At 40.1% G+C, this 18,743-nt stretch overlaps 2 protein-coding genes across 3 annotated transcripts in view; one reads left to right on the forward strand and one right to left on the reverse strand.

The window, feature by feature from the left end:
* Positions 1-18,743, forward strand: part of LOC132785149 (uncharacterized) — an 80,761-nt gene that overhangs the window by 21,169 nt on the left and 40,849 nt on the right. The window lies entirely within an intron of this gene.
* The window catches only part of LOC132785938 (uncharacterized), an 81,124-nt gene that overhangs the window by 2,284 nt on the left and 60,097 nt on the right, over positions 1-18,743 (reverse strand). For both annotated transcript variants that reach the window (XM_060792272.1, XM_060792271.1), the window contains exons 11-15: positions 13,727-13,886; positions 11,052-11,260; positions 6,042-6,204; positions 2,161-2,382; positions 719-1,018 (exon numbers count right to left, since the gene is read on the reverse strand). In XM_060792272.1, coding sequence (XP_060648255.1) covers positions 719-1,018; positions 2,161-2,382; positions 6,042-6,204; positions 11,052-11,260; positions 13,727-13,886 — 1,054 coding nt within the window. The remainder of the gene's footprint in view (positions 1-718; positions 1,019-2,160; positions 2,383-6,041; positions 6,205-11,051; positions 11,261-13,726; positions 13,887-18,743) is intronic.

An 18,743-nucleotide genomic window follows, 5' to 3' on the forward strand; every position in this document is an offset into this window, starting at 1 on the left:
AGTTTTTCGGCTGGCCACTCACTTTTCCCCCATCCTTTCCCCGGTTTTAAATCTGTTGGTGATTTTCGGGGCGCAACGTTCAATTTTCTTTTCGCCTTTCGCCTGGCTTTTGCTTGCCATGAAATTGCTTTACGTTAAGAAAATTGATTAAATTGTTGAGCTGTGTGCCATGCTATGCTACTGTTGCTGCTGCTGTTCCTACTGCTTCTACTGCTGCTGCTGTTGCTGATTTCTTGATTGCCATTAATCAAGCAAAACGTGCAGTGGGTGGAATCTAAACTTAAATTTAAAAGCAAAGAACATTGCATACTTTAAGGCACAGCGAAAGACAAAGCCTGAGGTATCTACTATGTTGCTTCTGACTCTCGACTGCAGACATATGAGCAAACAAAACACATACCAAAGCTGGGAGCAGCAACAGCAATTAGCTGTCATTTAAATATTTCAACACTGGAACAAAAATGCAGCACACACTCATACACACCCACCCACACCCAGTTTAGCTGCTTGTTTGTGTTTGTGTTTGTGCTGTTTGTCTGCCTGCATGCCTGCCTGACTGCCTAGATGGCTGCCTGGTTGGCTGACTGGCTTGCTATCTGACTGCCTATTTGTCCTTAAGCCTTTAGCTAACGTTCATAAATTACAGACAGACCCAGAGCATTCATCTTCAGGTTAACGCAAGCTCTAAATTGTTCGCAGCCATTGCAATTGCACTTACCCTCATTGTATGGCACCACATCGGGATTCTTCTCGTCGTACATCTCCTCGGAGTGGCTCAGCGGCAATGAGATTTTATCCTTAATTTGCAAATTGCCTGGACGTGAGAACTTCGCATTCGAATGTGCAAATTTCTGCTGCTGTTGATGCTTATGTGAGCGCAGCTTCAGCGCCGCAATCGTTCCGATGCCAATGCAGACAAGTGCCACCAGAATGCCCACAAAGATGCCAATGGATAGAATGGGTGTTAGCTCAAAGCTGTTAGCGCCTTGAGCGCTACCTTTGTACGAGGTTAATGCAACTGCAAAGCACAAGAGAAAAAAAGAAGATGAACAAGAATCCGAGATGGTAATCACATGAAAAAATCATTTTTAATTTCAAAGTTATTTTAATGCTCAATTAGACAAAAGTGTCGCTAAGCAGTGGCCCAAGCAGTTGGCCATTAATAAACGCCTGAATGCTAATTTAATATACTCTTCTTACGTTTCTGTTTAATGAATTTGTCAAGCTTCAATTTCATGATTTTTCTAACAGTATTGTGGAAAGGGTATTGCTTTTTCGCTGTTGAACATTCAACATTTCCTTCGTGTATTGCTTGTCATATTTTTTCATTTTCTTTGCACTTTTGTTGTGACTTTTTGAAAAATTAAAACGACGGCTCAAGTTGTTTACCCAAAAATGTGTCTGACGACCAGACATAACCCTCGACCCTCTCTAAAAAACACAGAGAGAGAAAAAAAATAACGAAAACAAGAAAACTCTTCTAAACTTTGCTTTACGGCATTTTGCGTCAGCTAATTAGTATTACAATTTGCTTTTGCGCGGCATTTTCTTTTCGGCAGAGGAAAACCTCCTGAAGACAATTCATTAATGTTAATCATTTTATATAATTTTTTGCGCTACTTTGGCGTTTGCATAATTTTTTATATTTTTTTTTTTTTGTTTGCTTTTTGAGTTTTTTTTTTAATGGGGCGAACTGCAAGGCAAAGTTTTTTATGTGAAGCTTTTGAGGAATTTACAATTCATTGGGCAGTTTAGCGTAATTAAATTGCGAGACAGGAAAAAGAGATTTTTTACTCGCCGCTAATATTAATACTGATACTCGTACTGTGTGTTGCGAGGTTATTAAATGCCATGCAAAATTATGCAATTCCTTCTTGCTCGCTTTGTGCTGATAAGTTTTCGAGAGTACAGAAAACATTAACATAAAAAATTCAAAAAATGACAAACGCACACTCCACATAAAAATACATTAAAAATTCAAAAGTCTTTGGGAACTGCTTCGCCTAATGTTGATATTTCGCAAGTCGACGTGAAAAGTATAGGATCTATGCCATTCTTTGCTGCCTAAAAGTTTGATTTATGTTTTGCTTTTGATATGAAATCTGAACCATATATTTTTGGAAATGTTGAGCTTAGTTATATAATTATTCTTCAACTTACCAGTTTGCTTCTCGGCTGCCTTCAAAGTGTAGCCATCAAGAGCCACCGATTCACTTCGGCCACGACCATTGACGGCATAAACATAGATTCTAAACAATCGACCCGCATCGAGTCCAGTGACACTAAACATAGCAAACTTGGCGCTGATATTGGCCTGCAGAATGCCGCTGTTCTGGTCATAGATTTCCATTAGGAACCATTGACGCATGCCGCCATCGAAACCTGCAATTAAAAAAACAAACAAAGATTGTGAACAACTTTAAACGAAATAAAAATTAATTGTGATTAAAGTTAGCAGTTGGTTCTTTGGACTCATTTAATGAATGTAGCGTATATCATATAATAATACTAATGGGATTAACAACATTCATGCGCTCTATTTCGATTTAATTGTTGCACAAACAACTGAGCCCAGTAGTTAAATGATTAAAACTTGCATATTCCTGCTTATTTCATCACTTTCTCCACCCTGAGTTGACCCTCAGAGAGCAATTCACAGCCAAAGAGAACTTAACAGAAATATTTGGAGTAATCTAAAGCTACATTTTAAATGCCATTTAATAACACCACAAAAGAACTGGCCGCCTACTTGAGAATAATCCTCCAGTCGCCCCCTTTCTCCTTTAAAACCCAAATACTCACACACACAATTGCAAGTGTGGCACCCTTTGGCTGAGAAATAAGACGGCTAAAGTTGCTGTTGTTGGCCTTCTGCTGTTGCTGCTGCTGCTGCTCAAATGGTACTTCATTCTAGACACAAAAGTCGGCTTAAAACACTTGCGAAAAATGTTAAAATATTTTTGTAATAAAGGCGGCGGTTGAAAAGGTTTCTTCGGCTTTTCCCTTCCACCCACCACCACCAACAACTACTTGAACCAGGACCAAGGGGCCAGGGACTAGGAACTGGTTTCGCCCACTCTACCGATGAAGAAATTGTTGTGTAAAATGTTTTATATGTTGCGATGAATTTAGCTCGCATTGTTGTACTTATTTGGCTACTCGGTTCTTCCTCTTCATCTTCTTTGGGCTTTTGTTCTTCTTGGTCTGGTTGTAGTTGTTGTGGTTGTTAGTGGCGGTGGCAGTGATGGTGGACAGCACACAAAGGCTGCACGGAAATAGAGTCAAAAGAATGTGCTTCGCCTTTGCTTCAAAGGCCTTTGTGCGGCATCATTGTTTGTGGCCAGGGGTCGTCGTCATCCTCGTCGCCGCCATCGTCATCGTCGTCGTTGTTGTCGCTTGGCTATGGCCAGAGCATTTTGTGAGCACTTTAAAACGTTTAGCTAATGAAATTTGCCTCAGCATCGAGCCGACAACATGGCAACAACATCAACAATAGCAACAACTTCATTGTAATGGGTTAATTTTATTTACTTGGACGAAGGCAGAGCTACAATGGAAATTGCGCAAGTGGAGTAAAAATAATAAAGCAACGGCAAGGGCAAAGGCGAAAGCAGCGGCAACGGCAACGGCAGCAGCAGCAGCAACATCAGCGAACGAAATGTTATAAACTGAAATTTTATTATATTAAACCGACGCTTGATGAGTTTGGTTAGTTGCTTGCGTTGCTCATGGCTTTGTTTTGCCCACAGATACAGAAAGAGAGAAAGCAAACGGGATTGGCAGAGGAGAAGTAGAAATAAGTGGCCAATAGGTGGGCGAAAACAGCGAGAAGAAAGGGGGAAAGGGGGCAAGTTGCCTTCAAGTTGTCTGCGAGTTGCCAGGAACAGCAGTGGCAGCGGCAGCGGCAGCGGCAGCAGCGCATTGAATTGAATTCGAGGCAAGTTCTTGTCCTGCCGCACGTCGAGTTTGGTTGCGGCAACTTGGCCAACTTGCGTGCTGGCTTATTAAAGTCGAAACGTGCAGAGACCGCAGCTTAAGTTGAGTTATTATAAAAAACAAGCGAGCAGAGTTCGGCAACACTGCTTGCCATAGGGTTTTCTCCCATATTTTCTTTTTCCTCTCTCTCTCTCCCTCTTTCGTTCTCTTGTTTAACTCTGGGTGGCGCCCGCCATTTGCTTTAATGTAAAGTGCAATATAAAAAAGTATCGCGCTTTATTGTTGTTGCTGCCGCTGCTGCTGCCGCTTCTTACCAAGTTGCGTTAAAGTTTTAATGATGCTGATGACTATGATAATAATGTGCAGCCACTAAATTAGCAGGGCTGTGGGGTGTGAATGTTGGGGAAACATATATATAAAATGGTTAAAGAGTGAGCTTAAAACATCGGCTGCAAACACGGCGAATACGTAATGGCAGCCTTGGACTAAGCACTTAACTATGAAACTTTTAAAAGGCAGCAGCGCATTAAATAATTGAATCTTTGATAAAAAAAAAAAAATATATATATATATAAGAAAAAAAAACTGCTTGTGTTTTGATTTAAAAAAAAATTATAAAGACGCAACTAATTTTTTGTAAATATAATAACATGCAATTAAGTATACGCAACGTCTTTGCTCGCACTTTAACCAGGGATTAAGACTCGACACAAGAGACATTTAGCATAAGGTGTCCTGACAAAGGTAAGGGATGCTAGTAACGAGTCACAAAAGCAAATAGTAACGGGTAATGCGCCATTAAGTATGCAGTTATTATGCGCTTTTTTGCTGCACTTTCAGCAGTCGCCTCGTTATGCTCCCGCTGTTTTTGCTGCTGTCGTTGCTGCTGCTTTGCCTTACTTTACTTTGCTTTGCTTTGCACTCGAGAGCGTTTCGAGGGCTGCATAAATGCATCATAAAGTCGACTGTTACGAGTACAGTCGCAATTTGTGAGCGGGAGGACATTTCCTTACTGTCTCACAGTCCTAACTGTCTGCTAATATGCAGCTCTATGCAACTGAACTTTGAACTCTGAGTCGGTGTCGGAAAGGAATTGGAGTCAGAGTCTCGGAGTGCTGCTAACAATTTGTGCTGCTTATTTTGCGCTTTGCTCGCATTTTGTATTTTGTGCTTTGCCTTTTATTTTCTTGCTACTTCTTGCATTTCCGTAGCGCATAAAATATGCGAATTGAATTTGTATTTAAAGTTTTTCTGAACATTCGCCCATCCTACTTTTGCTGTTTTGCCGTTGCTTCTGCTTTTACTTTTATTGACGGCAACTTGCATAACAAGCCAAAACATTTTGTATGTACAAATTTGTGCTTAACTTTTCTTTTTTTTTTTCTTTTATTTTTTTGGGTGGCTAACTGACTGACTGTCTCTGTTGCTACTTCATCATTTTATGCTTCGACTTTAGTTTTTCAGTTTTTAAAATTTCGTGGAAAATTTGTGTTAAGAGTTTATGGCATTGAAAATGTAGCAGAATGTGCAACGTCTTCTTTCAACTCCATCCACTTGTATATACACATACTATATCTTGCAATCTCTCTAAAGCATTTTGAATATATGTGTGTATGTGTGTGCGATTGTCAGTCTGGCCATCTCTCAGCGTGTTGCCTTTCTAGTTTTATGCTTTCATTGCAATTTTATTATTCGACTGTATCTCGAAGGAAGTTCGCATAGCCGGCTGCCAAAGTGCACTTAAGTTGCTCATGTATTTTAAATGAGTCTGAAAAGCGCTGCAGGAAACACACAACATTCTCATACACATGTACTACTATGATTTCCACACCCCAGTGCCCTCTCTCTCTCTCTCTCTCCCTCTCTGTCCGCCTCTTCGTTGCTGTCTTCTGAAAGTCTTTCCTGGCCATTTAACTAGCCATGCAGCACATTGCTTGAGTTGTGGCAAAAGTATTTTTATTCATCCAGACATCAATATATGTATTGTGGTGGTTTTTGTATTGATAGATAGACTTTGGCTTTTTGCCCATTGATTGGCACATCAGCAATTATAAAAGCTGGCAAATTGGCTGGAAGTTTTTGTTTTTGGGGCATTCGTTACTCACCTTCAAGGCAATAAACCTCTAATGAGTCGGACGTTTGATTGACCACAGTGCAATTGGTTGGCGCTTCCGGCTTGCCAGCAGCTATTAAATGGAACACACACGGCTCCTTCTGTTGACCCACATTGTTGTCAGCCCAGCACATGATGGTGCCAAAGTCCATTTCCTGCAAAATAATAAAATAAGGAAATAAAATAGTAAAAGATTATTAATAATCGCATGGCAAACAGACACATTTCAATCGATCTTAATTAGTTATTTTAAGTAATTAACCACGTATTACGATTAACTTTAATTAGCACACCTGTCGTTGAAACAGTTCGCGAATGCCTGCAAGTAATTTCAATGAATTAACTAGAATGTAACAGAAAAATGAGCTTAATTCATTAAATAAATAAATTACACAACAAAGCATTTAAAGCTGTGGCTTTGCTCTGTGCACTGTGGGTCGTATGCGTAATATGCTTGTCAGTCCAGCTGATTGATCGCAGCTGTCAATAAGTCTTTCATTAATATAATTTCATGTCAATAAGCACACACACACACACATACACAACCACACTTACACACCACATTACTATATATAAATGCATATATATAATATAAATCCACAGAGTGGGCAAAGTATCAACTGTGGGGTCGAAAGTTTTTCCCAAACTGGCAGTAAAATCAAATGAAGCATTTTGTGGCTACCCATTTCGTCTCGCATTTCGTCAGAGTCTGCGATTGGAAAGGCCAAAAGAAAACTATGTTAACATGGCCATAATGTATGCCATGTGTCCTGCTTGTACAACCTGATAAGTGGCCACGCCTGCGGGTCCATTCTTGATTCCTTATGTGCCTCCCTTTCCTCTCTGTATTTGTGTGTTTGTGTTATGTCAAATGTTGTGCTAATGAAATCCTCCAACCATATTACGGTCAACTGCACAACAACAGCACTCAATACGATTGATTTGTTTGTGCTCACACACATAGAGACACGCACATTGTTGTATAAGTGAACTGTTCGAGTTGAGTTGAGTTGAGTTGTTCTGTATTGTGTCTGTTTACCTTTTGCTATTGTTGTTGCTGTTGGCCTGAAAAATAAGCGCACTTAATCAGCACTAGGCGTCTTGAACTCATTAAAAATTAAAATCACTTTCCCCAGTTCGCTGGCTCAGTGCGCCTCAAAATGTCAACGTAAATTGCAGCTTATTTATCAGTCAGAGCGCGCACTTATATTACCACCCTCCTCTCCAAGTTGACGCAAATCGTTTTCCCACCACCCCTCCCACCACGTTCCGTCACCCATCAACGGTCGCAACTCAACTCAAAATCGGGCGTTCTTGTCATTTTAATTAGGGCAGCAAAAAAGAAAAACACAGAAAAATAAGAAAAACGAAAAAAAAAACTTTTTTGTGTGTAATTTAAGAGCAGTAAATGAAGGAAAAATTTATGGCAAAGATAAAATGTCACAGGAAAAACTTAAAGAAACTAGAAACAGGTCCTTAGATTGTGGTCAACTTACAAAGAGCAGACATAAACTTCGAATTCTTTGTTTGAAAATTAATTTCATTTCTTTAAGGTTTGTATTTCTTAAAGCAATTCAATTTTTGCCTTTTTTGTTGATTGAAATAAGATTCATTTTGAAATGTCAATTAGTCAAAGATTTTTCCCTTATGTTATGAAGATAAAGTAAGCTGCGAGATTAATATTTTAGTTGCCTTTATCATTGTAAACATTTTGAATTAATTATTGATTGAACACTTTTCATAAATTGTAGCATGGTGCAAGTGTTAAAAGTTTTTCGACTCGGATTGTTATGAACGCTTCTGTCATATGCAGGTTAACTATTTATGCAAATTTATCACAAATTTATGAAAATGAAAATACGCATACAGTTTTGCGTGTCATTTATTATTATATTATTTAGCAAAGTGTTGTCACAAAGGCGGCAACTTGGCAGCTGCCAACACTGCGCATCAACACCTATGCAACATACGCCCAAAGTGTCGCTGTCTATGTCCGTGTGTGCGTGTGTGAATGTGACCACAAGCAAGGAGCACACACTCAAGCACACATGTTGAATTTTAAGTAATAATAAATTTGCAAATACACAGAAAGTGTATGAAAATGCAAAACTAAAATGCATAGCACACTGTTGCAACTGTCAGGGAAGAAGATGCTTAATAAATTTACAGTCTCAAAGCTGTTTTTCCCAAAAATGTTTTTCCCTCACAAGTGTGTGTGTGTGAGTGTGCATGTATGTGTTTGTCAGAGCTGAAAATTTATGCCCAAATATTTATTATCATTATTTTCAGTCTGTTTATGTTATTTTAATGTTGCCGCAACTCAGCGTAAATATTTTTGCAGTTGTGAAGCTTCTACATAACAAACACAGGCAAAAATAACAATTGCTTAAACTGTTGAAGGCATATTGGTAATACACATAGAGAGATAAGACTGTCTGTAATTTTCATATATATTTTTTGTTATATGTTCAAGCTGATTTTAAATTCCCTACCATTGCTTGCATTTGTCCTGCATTCTTGTACCAAACATAAATGCTATGTATGTATTTGTATTATGTATTTTAATTAAAATTTTAACATTTCAGTGACAGCTTAATGAGTTTTTTGGTCATCGTCCAATGAAGTTGCGAAATATTCGACAATTTTTGTAAGTTGCTTTCGTTTGTTGCCAGTTATAAGTGCTCTGTGTGTCTGCTCACAGTTGTGGAAAAAGTCAAAGCAAAATGCTCACACAGGCAAACGAGCATATATGGTAAAGAGATATGCGACAACGACGGCGACGATAAGGATGTCAGAGATCAAGAGAGTTGCACTCTGAAATGCCAAAGCATAGAGGAAAAATTAATGAGCTGTTGGTTGCCTTTGAGCAAATCTCACATACCAAAAGAGGCTAAGAGAAAAAATGGAAAAAAAAATGAAAAGAAAATCAGCATTGGCAATGTTAACGTTGATGCTTGAGCTGCGGCTGCGGAAACCGGAAACAGCATATATGACAACAGAACGGAAGGGATTTTTCATATTCAATTGAGCTAAATGATTTATATGGGAGTGTGTGTGGGTGCGTGTTGAGAGAGAGATAGAGTGAGAGAGAGAGAGAGAGAGTGTCTGCAATCAGTGCCGGGAGACTGTTTGTGAGCGGAACTCATTTGAATGCCGTTTGACTAGTAAAATTTTTCTTTTGACAAATGAAATGCGAACACAGTGCCTGACAGACATTGAGACAGTCATTTCGTTGATGCCACAAAGCACAGCGAAATCCACAGTTAACTCTGCTCAAACCACTCAAATAATGTACAAGCGGTGGCATGTCCGAGGAGGTGGAGGAGTGCGGTGTGAGTCCATCAACACATTTATCTGGGTCAGAAAAACCAAACTGCCCAACTGACTAAACCAATGGGACGACTGCATTTTAAACAACACAATTGTGTTTGTGTTCTAAGGGCTTTCGCTAAAAGTTAGTGGCCAAAAATGTTCATCGGATGACAGTTCCACTTGTTCTGCTTACTGTATAACATGATAGACAGACAGTAGCTGCAAGCGTCCACAAACTCGTACCGAAAAAAGCTTTAAACACTTCTCGAGCCCGACTCAGTAATTAAAGCAATTGGGAGAGACAATTGTCTGGGGGGTAGAAATCCAGTAATGTGTGTAAAATGATCATATGAATTGGCAAGCGGTTTTCATATTGAATTTAATTAGAAACTTCTCAATGAACTAAACACTTTTCAAAGCCAAATCAACAAAAGCACTAGTCTATCCAATGTTTTGGGCAAAAATTCAGCATTGTTTTTGGCAGACCATAAAAGTTAACAGACCAACAGCAGTAGAAGATGCAGCTGCAGCTGGAGTCCAGTTGCTGTGGCAACTATCCATTGCAAATGAATATGGGAAAGATGGGAATCATTTTCGAGTGAGAGCATGGTTGGGAAAAGTTTTGGGGGGTGAAGATAGAAATGTGGTAAAAGGCAGCTAGCTCATTGATAGCCAATTTGGTTGGTCAATTGGCAGGGAGGAAGTCAAGTCGAAAACGTCAAAATGCAATTGCAATCGCAATTGCAATGGGCAATATCGATGACGATAACGTTTTTGGCAATTTCAACGGAAATGTTCTCCAATTGTCAGCCATAGAATGAAGCCAATTCTAGATTGGCGAACGATGAGAAGAAGCGTTATTGTTATCTACGATTGTCTGGCCATATGAGCCAGGATAATGATGTTTTTAGCCGGATCGCTATTAAAGTCAATTGCAGTTGCTTTAATATTATTAACTAACTGGCTGACCGGCCACTGGCATTTCTGTTTGTTGTTGGTATTGCCTTTGGCATTGGATTTTAATTAGAAAGCAGCACTAATAGAATTTTTAATTAAAAATTGCTCGTTTGCTTTGGCCATGGCTAAAGCAAAAAGCTTTGGGTGCCTCCCATTGACTTTTTGTCTGCCAGTGTTGATTTTACATTTTATTTGACAACGTGACACGCACACACGAGCGACAACAACAACAGTTACAAAAACAAAAGGAAACAACAGTTGCCTATTAATTAATATTTCGTCGTTTAATTGAGAACTGGCAGCTACAATTTTGCTGCTTCGTCTGCAATTTGGCCAAATGTCAAATGTGTCAATAGCAATTTCACTTCAAAAACATGAAATGAAAATGTAATTCCTGCCGAAAAAGCTCTAAAAACCAAACGACGCCCACAGCAAACAGTGACAAGCACTTAAAAGCGCCCACACCAACGCACACACATTCACGCACACCAACACACACTCATATATGTCACATAGTATTGTAAGGGGTGTTCACATGTTTAGCATTTAACCTAGTGGGGTAGTGTGTCATTTTTCATAATCCAAAAGAGCACAGCAGGAGGAGTGGCAAAACGATGCGTGCGAAACATTCACATGGGAATGGGAACGGGACGGGAAGCGAGTGACATCGCTGGGCTTTATCAATTAGGTCATGTAAATATCAATATACGACATTTAGTCGGATGGTACTCACCTTAACGGGGGTATAGGTCAGCGTCGAACCCTGCGCAGAGTGCGGACGGAAGCCGCTCTGTGGCATATCGAAGGTCTCGGCGGTGTTGTTGAAGGACCATTTGAAATTCTCGGGTGGCGGAAAGGCGTCCACTTCGCAAACGATTTCGGCTGCCTCGCTGCGAGCCACGCCATAGATTTTCTTTTGATCTGGTCGGCAAATTGGTTTATCTGCAAAGTAAAGCGAACGAAATGGAGATGGAGTTAGTAGCGAGAGAGATAGTTAGAAGAAGTTGCCAAACTTTCGATATTTCGAGTGCATTTCGCTGTTCGGCTGCAGCGGCTTCAGCAGGCAAATCAATAATCGCATTGGTTGGGCAGCAAAAAGGAAAAAAACTTAATGCAATAAAGCCCTAGTTTCAGTCCCAGCAGAGTTCGAGTGCACCACATTCTCCCACACTGAGCTCTTTCAGCTAGCGAACAGGTTCGCTTTTTTGGTTTTGCATGCCACGCCCCAACAGCCTGGGATGCTGCTGCCTTTCAAAACCGCACTCAAATCCTAAGTAGAAAAGTTTACCCAGCAAAAGGCAACGAAGATAGCAAGTCTTTTGCATCCTTGCAAGTTTCCTTGTTGCCCATTCAAGCAACTAACTAAACAGACTCCGAAACAGCAACAGAAACGGCAAAAACAACAAACAACAGCAGCAGCAGCAACGGCAGCAGCAAAGCAAGCGAAAGCAAAAGAAAATGAAAAAAGAAAGAGCACAAAACAAAAGACAAAACATTGACCAAACGTTAAGTGAAAGAAAAACTTGGCCAAAAGCGAAACTTCTGAGCCGTTACGTAACGAAGCTAGAAAAATTCAATTTCTTCTAATCCCCAGCCAGGCAAAAATCTTGTAACTGCAACTTCAACTGCAACTGCAAGACTCTCACAATTTATTGTTCTCGAATTTGACAAGTTGGCCAATGTCAAAAGCATGCTGTAAACAAATTTCCAATGAAAGGCGAGCGTGTGTATGTGTATCTGTTGTACTGACTTGTGCTGAAGTCAAGCGAGCGTCAGCCTGACATTTGGGTAACAGATTGGATTTTAGCATTTCGAGTGACGAAAAACGTTGCCCCATCTCGAAGTCAATTGGTGAAAAGTGTGCCTGGCTGACTGACTGGGCAAACAAGAGGCTTAAACTTAAAACAAAAGAAAAATGCCAGGAAAACTGAGAAATGCTATGAACAGCAATCCTGTTACCGAAACCAGCAAAAAGGGAAATAACACAGGAAATGAAAACATAAGGCAAATACCCCAAAAACCAGCCACAATAAGCGCATAAGAATCTTCGTGCTAAATTGTTTGAAAAAAGGGGCAAAAATTAATTAACAGATGCAGAAGTTCAACACTTTATTGCACGTAAATTGAGCAGAAGATTTGCATTGCAGCCAAGTGGAAAATGTAAAATTGTCATTAATGTAAAGATGACTAGATAAAGGTCTTAAGCTGAGAATTCGTGAGGCTAATTAGAAATGCCATTATTAACACTTTTTCAGAACAATGGCATTTGTAATAAATTACAAAATTTGTTAAATTATGCAAAGGGTTTCCTAGCTCTTGACTGATTGTTAAAAGAAAACATAAATGCGCTCATTCAATAAGAACATAAGCAATGGTTAACAAGTGCCAGGAAGCCAAGTAAAGCTTTTTGTGTTGGCTTCACCACATGCCTGTCCAAACTGACAGACTGACTGGCGGACTGTCGAAGTGGATGCATGAAATCAAAGCTATAGTAACCGCAAATGGTGTGTGTATGTGTGTGTGTGCCTGCTGCCAAGATGGCTGCGAGAGTTGAATCCGCCTCAGTTCTAGTTTTGCAGTTTGCAAGCGCACACAATACACTGAATGCCTACACAAAAGCCATTCGAGCAGGACACAATAACGGAGGCGTATACGCAATAAAACTGCAAGAGGCCCGCACGAGCGCACATTGTGGCACCCGTCTTGCATCGCGCCTTCTGTGGCCCCACTCGACCACTCAATAATGCCGCTTTTTGTGTGTCAAAGGTTCTCATAAAAGCCCAAACAGTGTAGTGCAGCCACCGGAGGGTAAGTGTGCGCCTACCCAACTCAACTCAACTCAACCTAAAAGTCCTGTCAATATCGTGGAGGTAGAGCCGCAGCCAGCCAGCCAGCAAGCCAGCAATATTCGATTTAAAAGCCAGTTGCCATTTAAGGGCTACGAATGTTTGTTAATGGCTCAAACCAATCGTTGGCCATGTGCTAACAGAATGATGGCAAGCCCAACCATTCAGAGCCGTTCATTTCGTTTTTTCGTTTCGTCTTTTTTTTATGATCCAAAGCACAATAATAATGGCCGGAGCCATGCAAATCAACACATGTGAAATGTGGGACAAGCTTAAAATGTTGCGCATACACAGCATTGCACAAAGCTATAACTTTTTCTCTGTTGATGCTGCTGCTCTTCGGTTTTTGTGTTTTGTTTTTTTATGTGCTTAAAACTCAACACGTGCCCCATAAAACTTGACATGTAAATACTTGCAATCGTTTGAAAACAACATTTTATATACTTGCAATCAATTGAATGAAAGCGCAAAATAAATGGGACACCCACGCACTTTCGTCAGTTTGGAAATACGCGTACATCATTTAAAAGTCTGACAAATCTTATAGAGCTCATGTACTTACACATCACTTTAAGCTCCACAATGTTGGAATCGCCATCGCCCTCCACATTCGAGGCGGTGCACGTGTAATTTCCGGCCTGATGACGAGTGACACCCTGCAGCGCCAGATCTCCGCTGCTCACAATTACTCCAGCTCGCTGATTGTGCTGTATGATTTGATGCTGCAAAAGCGACAAAAGAAATTAAATGAATATGAGAGTGAGAATGCGAATGCGAATACGAATGCGAAAATGAAAAACAAAATCTCTTGCAATTAGTCATAAGCTATAATTCTTTGTTTTCTTTTTTTCTTCTTCTTTCTTCTCGCAAGTCTAATGAGAGTCCCTATTGTTATTGGTTGTCATTCATAGAGGGAGAGCAAGAGACATCCCGAAACACAGCACAGCATAGCAGGTATAACAAAAGGTGTGCCAATTAGTGAGATTAAGAATACAAAGAACATCAAATGCGATTTCACTGTCATAAGCAGCTTTCATTTCGTGAACTTTACATAAGCTCCCTTGAGATCTCTCTACTTTTTAATATGCATCGACTTTCACTAGTTTGGATTTATTTTTATTCTAGATATTTGATGACATCAAATAAATCTTAAACTACACTTTTCTAGCAAAGTTTCTCTCTCTGCGTTTAAGCTATTTAAACGAAAAGAAATTATTATGCAACCCTACACACACATCGGGCCTGTGCTTTGGGCGCAAGGTCAGCAGCAGCTTCATTTATTTTCGCCTATCCCATAAAATTCCGGTCGCTCATAAACGCGCACTCATACGCGAGACGCTTCATTAGAGCTTTTGGGTGGCAGTTTGAAACGTGTTTGGCATTTGCAATGTAACTGAAAATCAAGCAGCAATATTTACTTTAATTTCACACATAAACCAAGCCCACACACATACACCCAGAAGCACATTCACACTGACCTCTATGTGTGGCACGTTCATTTGATGCGGGGGGCAGACTGTGTCTTGTGCCTTTTGCCTTGTGCTTTGTGGGTTGTGCTCAGTTTTTTGGCGCTTCCAATGCGCCGGCACTCGACAAGATTTTGACGCATTTCCCTAGAGCCTTGTGCCATTTAGCAGCAAAACAAATTCGCACTTTGGCTTTTAGACCAACAACTAGAGTTGTATGTAGCAACAATAGCACAAAACAATAACAATAATGTGAAAAGCAACAACATTGAAATAAATAAAAATGTGTATAAATTGTCGACAAAAGTCAAAATGGCAAAGCAACAACAACAATATGGGGCAAGAGAACAACGACTACGGGCCACGGCCTGTGCACGGGCAACAACGAGAGCGGGTGGCGCAACACAATGCCTTTGTGACCTTAGCACACATATAATATAAGTATAAGTACAAACAGGCAAACAACAAATACATTTGAGAATATGTGCAAATATACAATAAGAGGAAACAATGCAGCGCGTGGCAACACTTTGATAATAGTGTTGCCTACTTTTATGCGAACTGGGGCACAGCTGTGTGTGTATGTGTGTGTGTTTTGCCTCTCTCACAGGACTCGGTTCGTTTCGCGCCTTTTGTCTGCTGTCTGTTGTCTGCCAGCCAGCGTGTTTAGCTCTTTGGCTGTGGCTCTTGGCAAACAATGGCAATGAGACACACTCGCAGTGCTGATAGAGTAACACTTTCCCCGCCATGTGCCTGACAAAAGACGCTCTGATAACTCACAGTTCAACAGTCAACAAAATATTTACCGTTCGAACTGAATATTAATGCATTCTCTTTGGCTTTGTGTTCGAGTGTGTGTTGTGTGTGTTTTCATTTGACTGTTTGCTCTTTAGATAATTGATACTTTTTATTCAGGCCAAGTGGGCGTACACTTAATATAATGAGGCCATTTTAAAGTCTAACCGAGAGCGCACGCTATGCCTCTGGCTTTCGCTTCTACTACGTTTGCCAGACACATACTCGGCGAGAACTAGTGTCGGCCTTGCAGCCTTGCCTTTCGCTCCTACGTCGCCCCATTTAGCAGCTTCAATTCCCGTAGGTTTTACTTAAATAGCCCCAAAATGTTGCCTGCCATTTGCTGAGCTCAGCGACCCGGGGCGTTTTGCTCAGCCCTCGCGTTGCCGTTGCCATTGCCATCGTAGTTGTTGTTGTCATAAAACAAATAAAAATGTCGCCAGGCACACAAAAAGTAAATAAAGTTCAAGGTTGTCACAAAAAATAAATAAAGTAAAAGTAAAAGTAAATAAATAAAAGACAAAAACCAAAAAAAAAAAAAAAAAAAAAATGAAGAAAAAACGGATGGAAAAAAAATGGTTTCGCCTCAGCTGAGCTCTCGCTCGGTTGAGGATTATTTCAATAGTTAAAGGCACATCCGCTGCAGCTTTTCCGCAGTGGGGTTTCCGCAGCAGCAGCACCTCATCAGTGGCATGTTTTGAACCCTTTGGCCGCCTTTGGCAGCCAGTCGTCCTGCTCTCAATGCTAATGGCGCATTTTATGTGCTGTCATTTTGTTTGTCTGTCTGAAGCGCCTTGACATGTTTATTTGCCCTCCACTTCAATGCTGTGGCCCCTAACTATAAATACCCAATTAGTGTTGACCATTTATTTAATAGCTTGCCTGATTGCGTTGCTGTTGCTTTTCTCTTTTTTGTGTCTGTCTTATGTTTTTTTGTAGTTTTGTTGGGGCTTTATTTCAAGTTTAACTGGATTTATGCGCAAAATTGCGCAGAGTGCAAATAGTTGCTGAAGTTTTAAAATTGAATGTTGTCAGTGTGAATGGAAGTGTTGCCGCTGCTTTTCTAATCAAATTTTCCATTTTCCGTTTATATTTGCTATTTCAGCTCTTCCATTAGCACACACGCATACACACATGTTTATGCCGTGTGTGTGTGCCAAAGAACTTTTGCTGTCAGCAGCATTCAGAGTCGGTTTACTTTTTACCCTCTTGCTGCGGTTGCTGGTCGTCGCTCTGGCAACGTCTTTCATCAAAGTTGATGCCAGCTTCTTAATGAGCATGCAAAAAGTTTACCACACACGCACGCACATGGAAAACTTTGTATCTGTATGCGTGTACGTGTGTGTGTGTCTGTCTGCAAGTTTAATAAAACTAATTGTTAATTTAATTTGGCTGCTCGTCGTTAATTGTTAGCATGCATAATTGAATAATAACTGACAAAGGCAAAAGACATCAGCCAGTTGTCCCTGCTATTGTTAGTTCACTCATCAATTTATAGTATACACATACGTAGTTCGTAGCTTAAAGAAGCAGCCGCAACAATTTTACAGATTGCGTTGCATAAAATAAGATGCGGTTCAACGCTTTGCTGTCCCAATTAAACGAATTGCATTGAATACAAGCACATTGTACACAATGCACAATTAATCTAGTTTATAATTGAGCATGTGTGCAGTTAGCTGATAAAAGATGCTTACAAACAAAAGTTTATTTAATTCAATTTGACTTTTAATTGCATTTCGACTTGCAAAACATGCAAAGTGTTTTTGTTGGTGCTGCTGTTGCGGTTTCTATTTGCTGATATTGTCGCTGTTGCTGCTGTTGTTGTTGTTGTTGCCAATTAACAATTGACTTGTAATGAAAGCCCACACACTACAGTTAACTTGGCTTTGCCTTTGTCTTTAGTGGCCCACGTCTTTGTGTGTGCCTTGAGAAATGGTTTTTGCTTTCGCAAAACAAACGCAATTTGCCATTTAGCCTTGAACTCATTACGCATACGCCATGTGAGCCGTTCACGACATGTCACACTATCGTTTTCTCTTTTTTCACTCTCTATGTTGCGTTCTCTTTTGCTCTTGCACATGTGTGTTTGGCTCGTTTCCATTTCATTTCCTTTTTTTCTGGGTTTGTTGCTCGCTGTTGCTTCTCACTCAACTTTTATTGTTATGCCGTTGAGGAAGGCAAATGAGCGCCGACAATTGCTGCAGACTAACTAACTGTGTAGTTTTCTTGTTAGCCCGTCAGCATGGACATGAGCTGAATTTGCACAATTGTATCCATCTGTGAGTGAGTGTGTGTGTGTTTGTATGTTTGTGTGAACACTTATTGAGTTCCGTTTCGTTTTGAGTGTTGTCTATTTGCAGTTCATTTGCATTTAACATTGAATTTTCGGCTTGACATCTAGCATTTCAATCGCCATTGATTAACTTTTTGCACACACTTATTCAAAGCACTTTTTGTGGTTTTCGAAAAACCGATTTTATTGATTTGTACTTAGATGTTCGTTTCTCTCTTTAGAAAATATTGCTTACTTATTCAAGTCAATCTGTACGAGTTTCTATCTCTCTCGCTCGCTCACTTGAGAAGAAACTTCAGTTCTTTGTACTTTTGTGTTGCCTACTTTTGTGCGCAGCTTATGGCCTAAAAACTTTTTGGCCGTCTTCAAGTTCTATGTTGTTGTTTATTTATTATAATCATTTGCCAAAGTTATGTTTTGTCGTAGTCGAGAACATTGTTTTTGTTGTTGTTGTTGTTGTTGTTGTTGTTGCTACTCGTTGCTGTTGTTGTTTAGCTTATTGTTTGCGCATGTACTTAGTTCTATTGACGTTGTTTCTGCCTCGTCTAATGAATTCAATTAGCATTCATATTATTCATATACTTGATTCACTTCTTGCCCCCTTGTGCATTGAATAACATTTATTTGCTTGCTATCGTCCTTGTTGTTGTTGCTGGTGTTGTTGTTATCTTTGGCTTTTGTTTATGCAAGTCTGCTAAAGTTTTTGTGCTACTTGTAAAACTAATAAACAAATGATTTGCCACGCAAACTTTTACTCTTTGCGGCTCCTTGGAGTGCTCCATCCGAAAGCCTCTCTTCTTATGGCCACTTGAGTCAATTGCCTTAAAATAATTGGCCAATAATTCAGTAAAAATGACCACTTAATTTCAGTTTCATCATAATTTAGTAGCATTTCTCTACTGGCCCTTTGTTTCAGTCCAACACACGTCTGCAAAGAGGCACGCCAATGCCTGGGGAATTGCCGGAAGTACAACAGCCGTATCCGTATACATAACTGGTTGTCTTCAGCTCGCTCCCCCGAA

The sequence above is a fragment of the Drosophila nasuta genome, chromosome 2R (genome assembly GCF_023558535.2).
Source record: "Drosophila nasuta strain 15112-1781.00 chromosome 2R, ASM2355853v1, whole genome shotgun sequence".
Taxonomy (NCBI): Eukaryota; Metazoa; Arthropoda; class Insecta; order Diptera; family Drosophilidae; genus Drosophila; species Drosophila nasuta.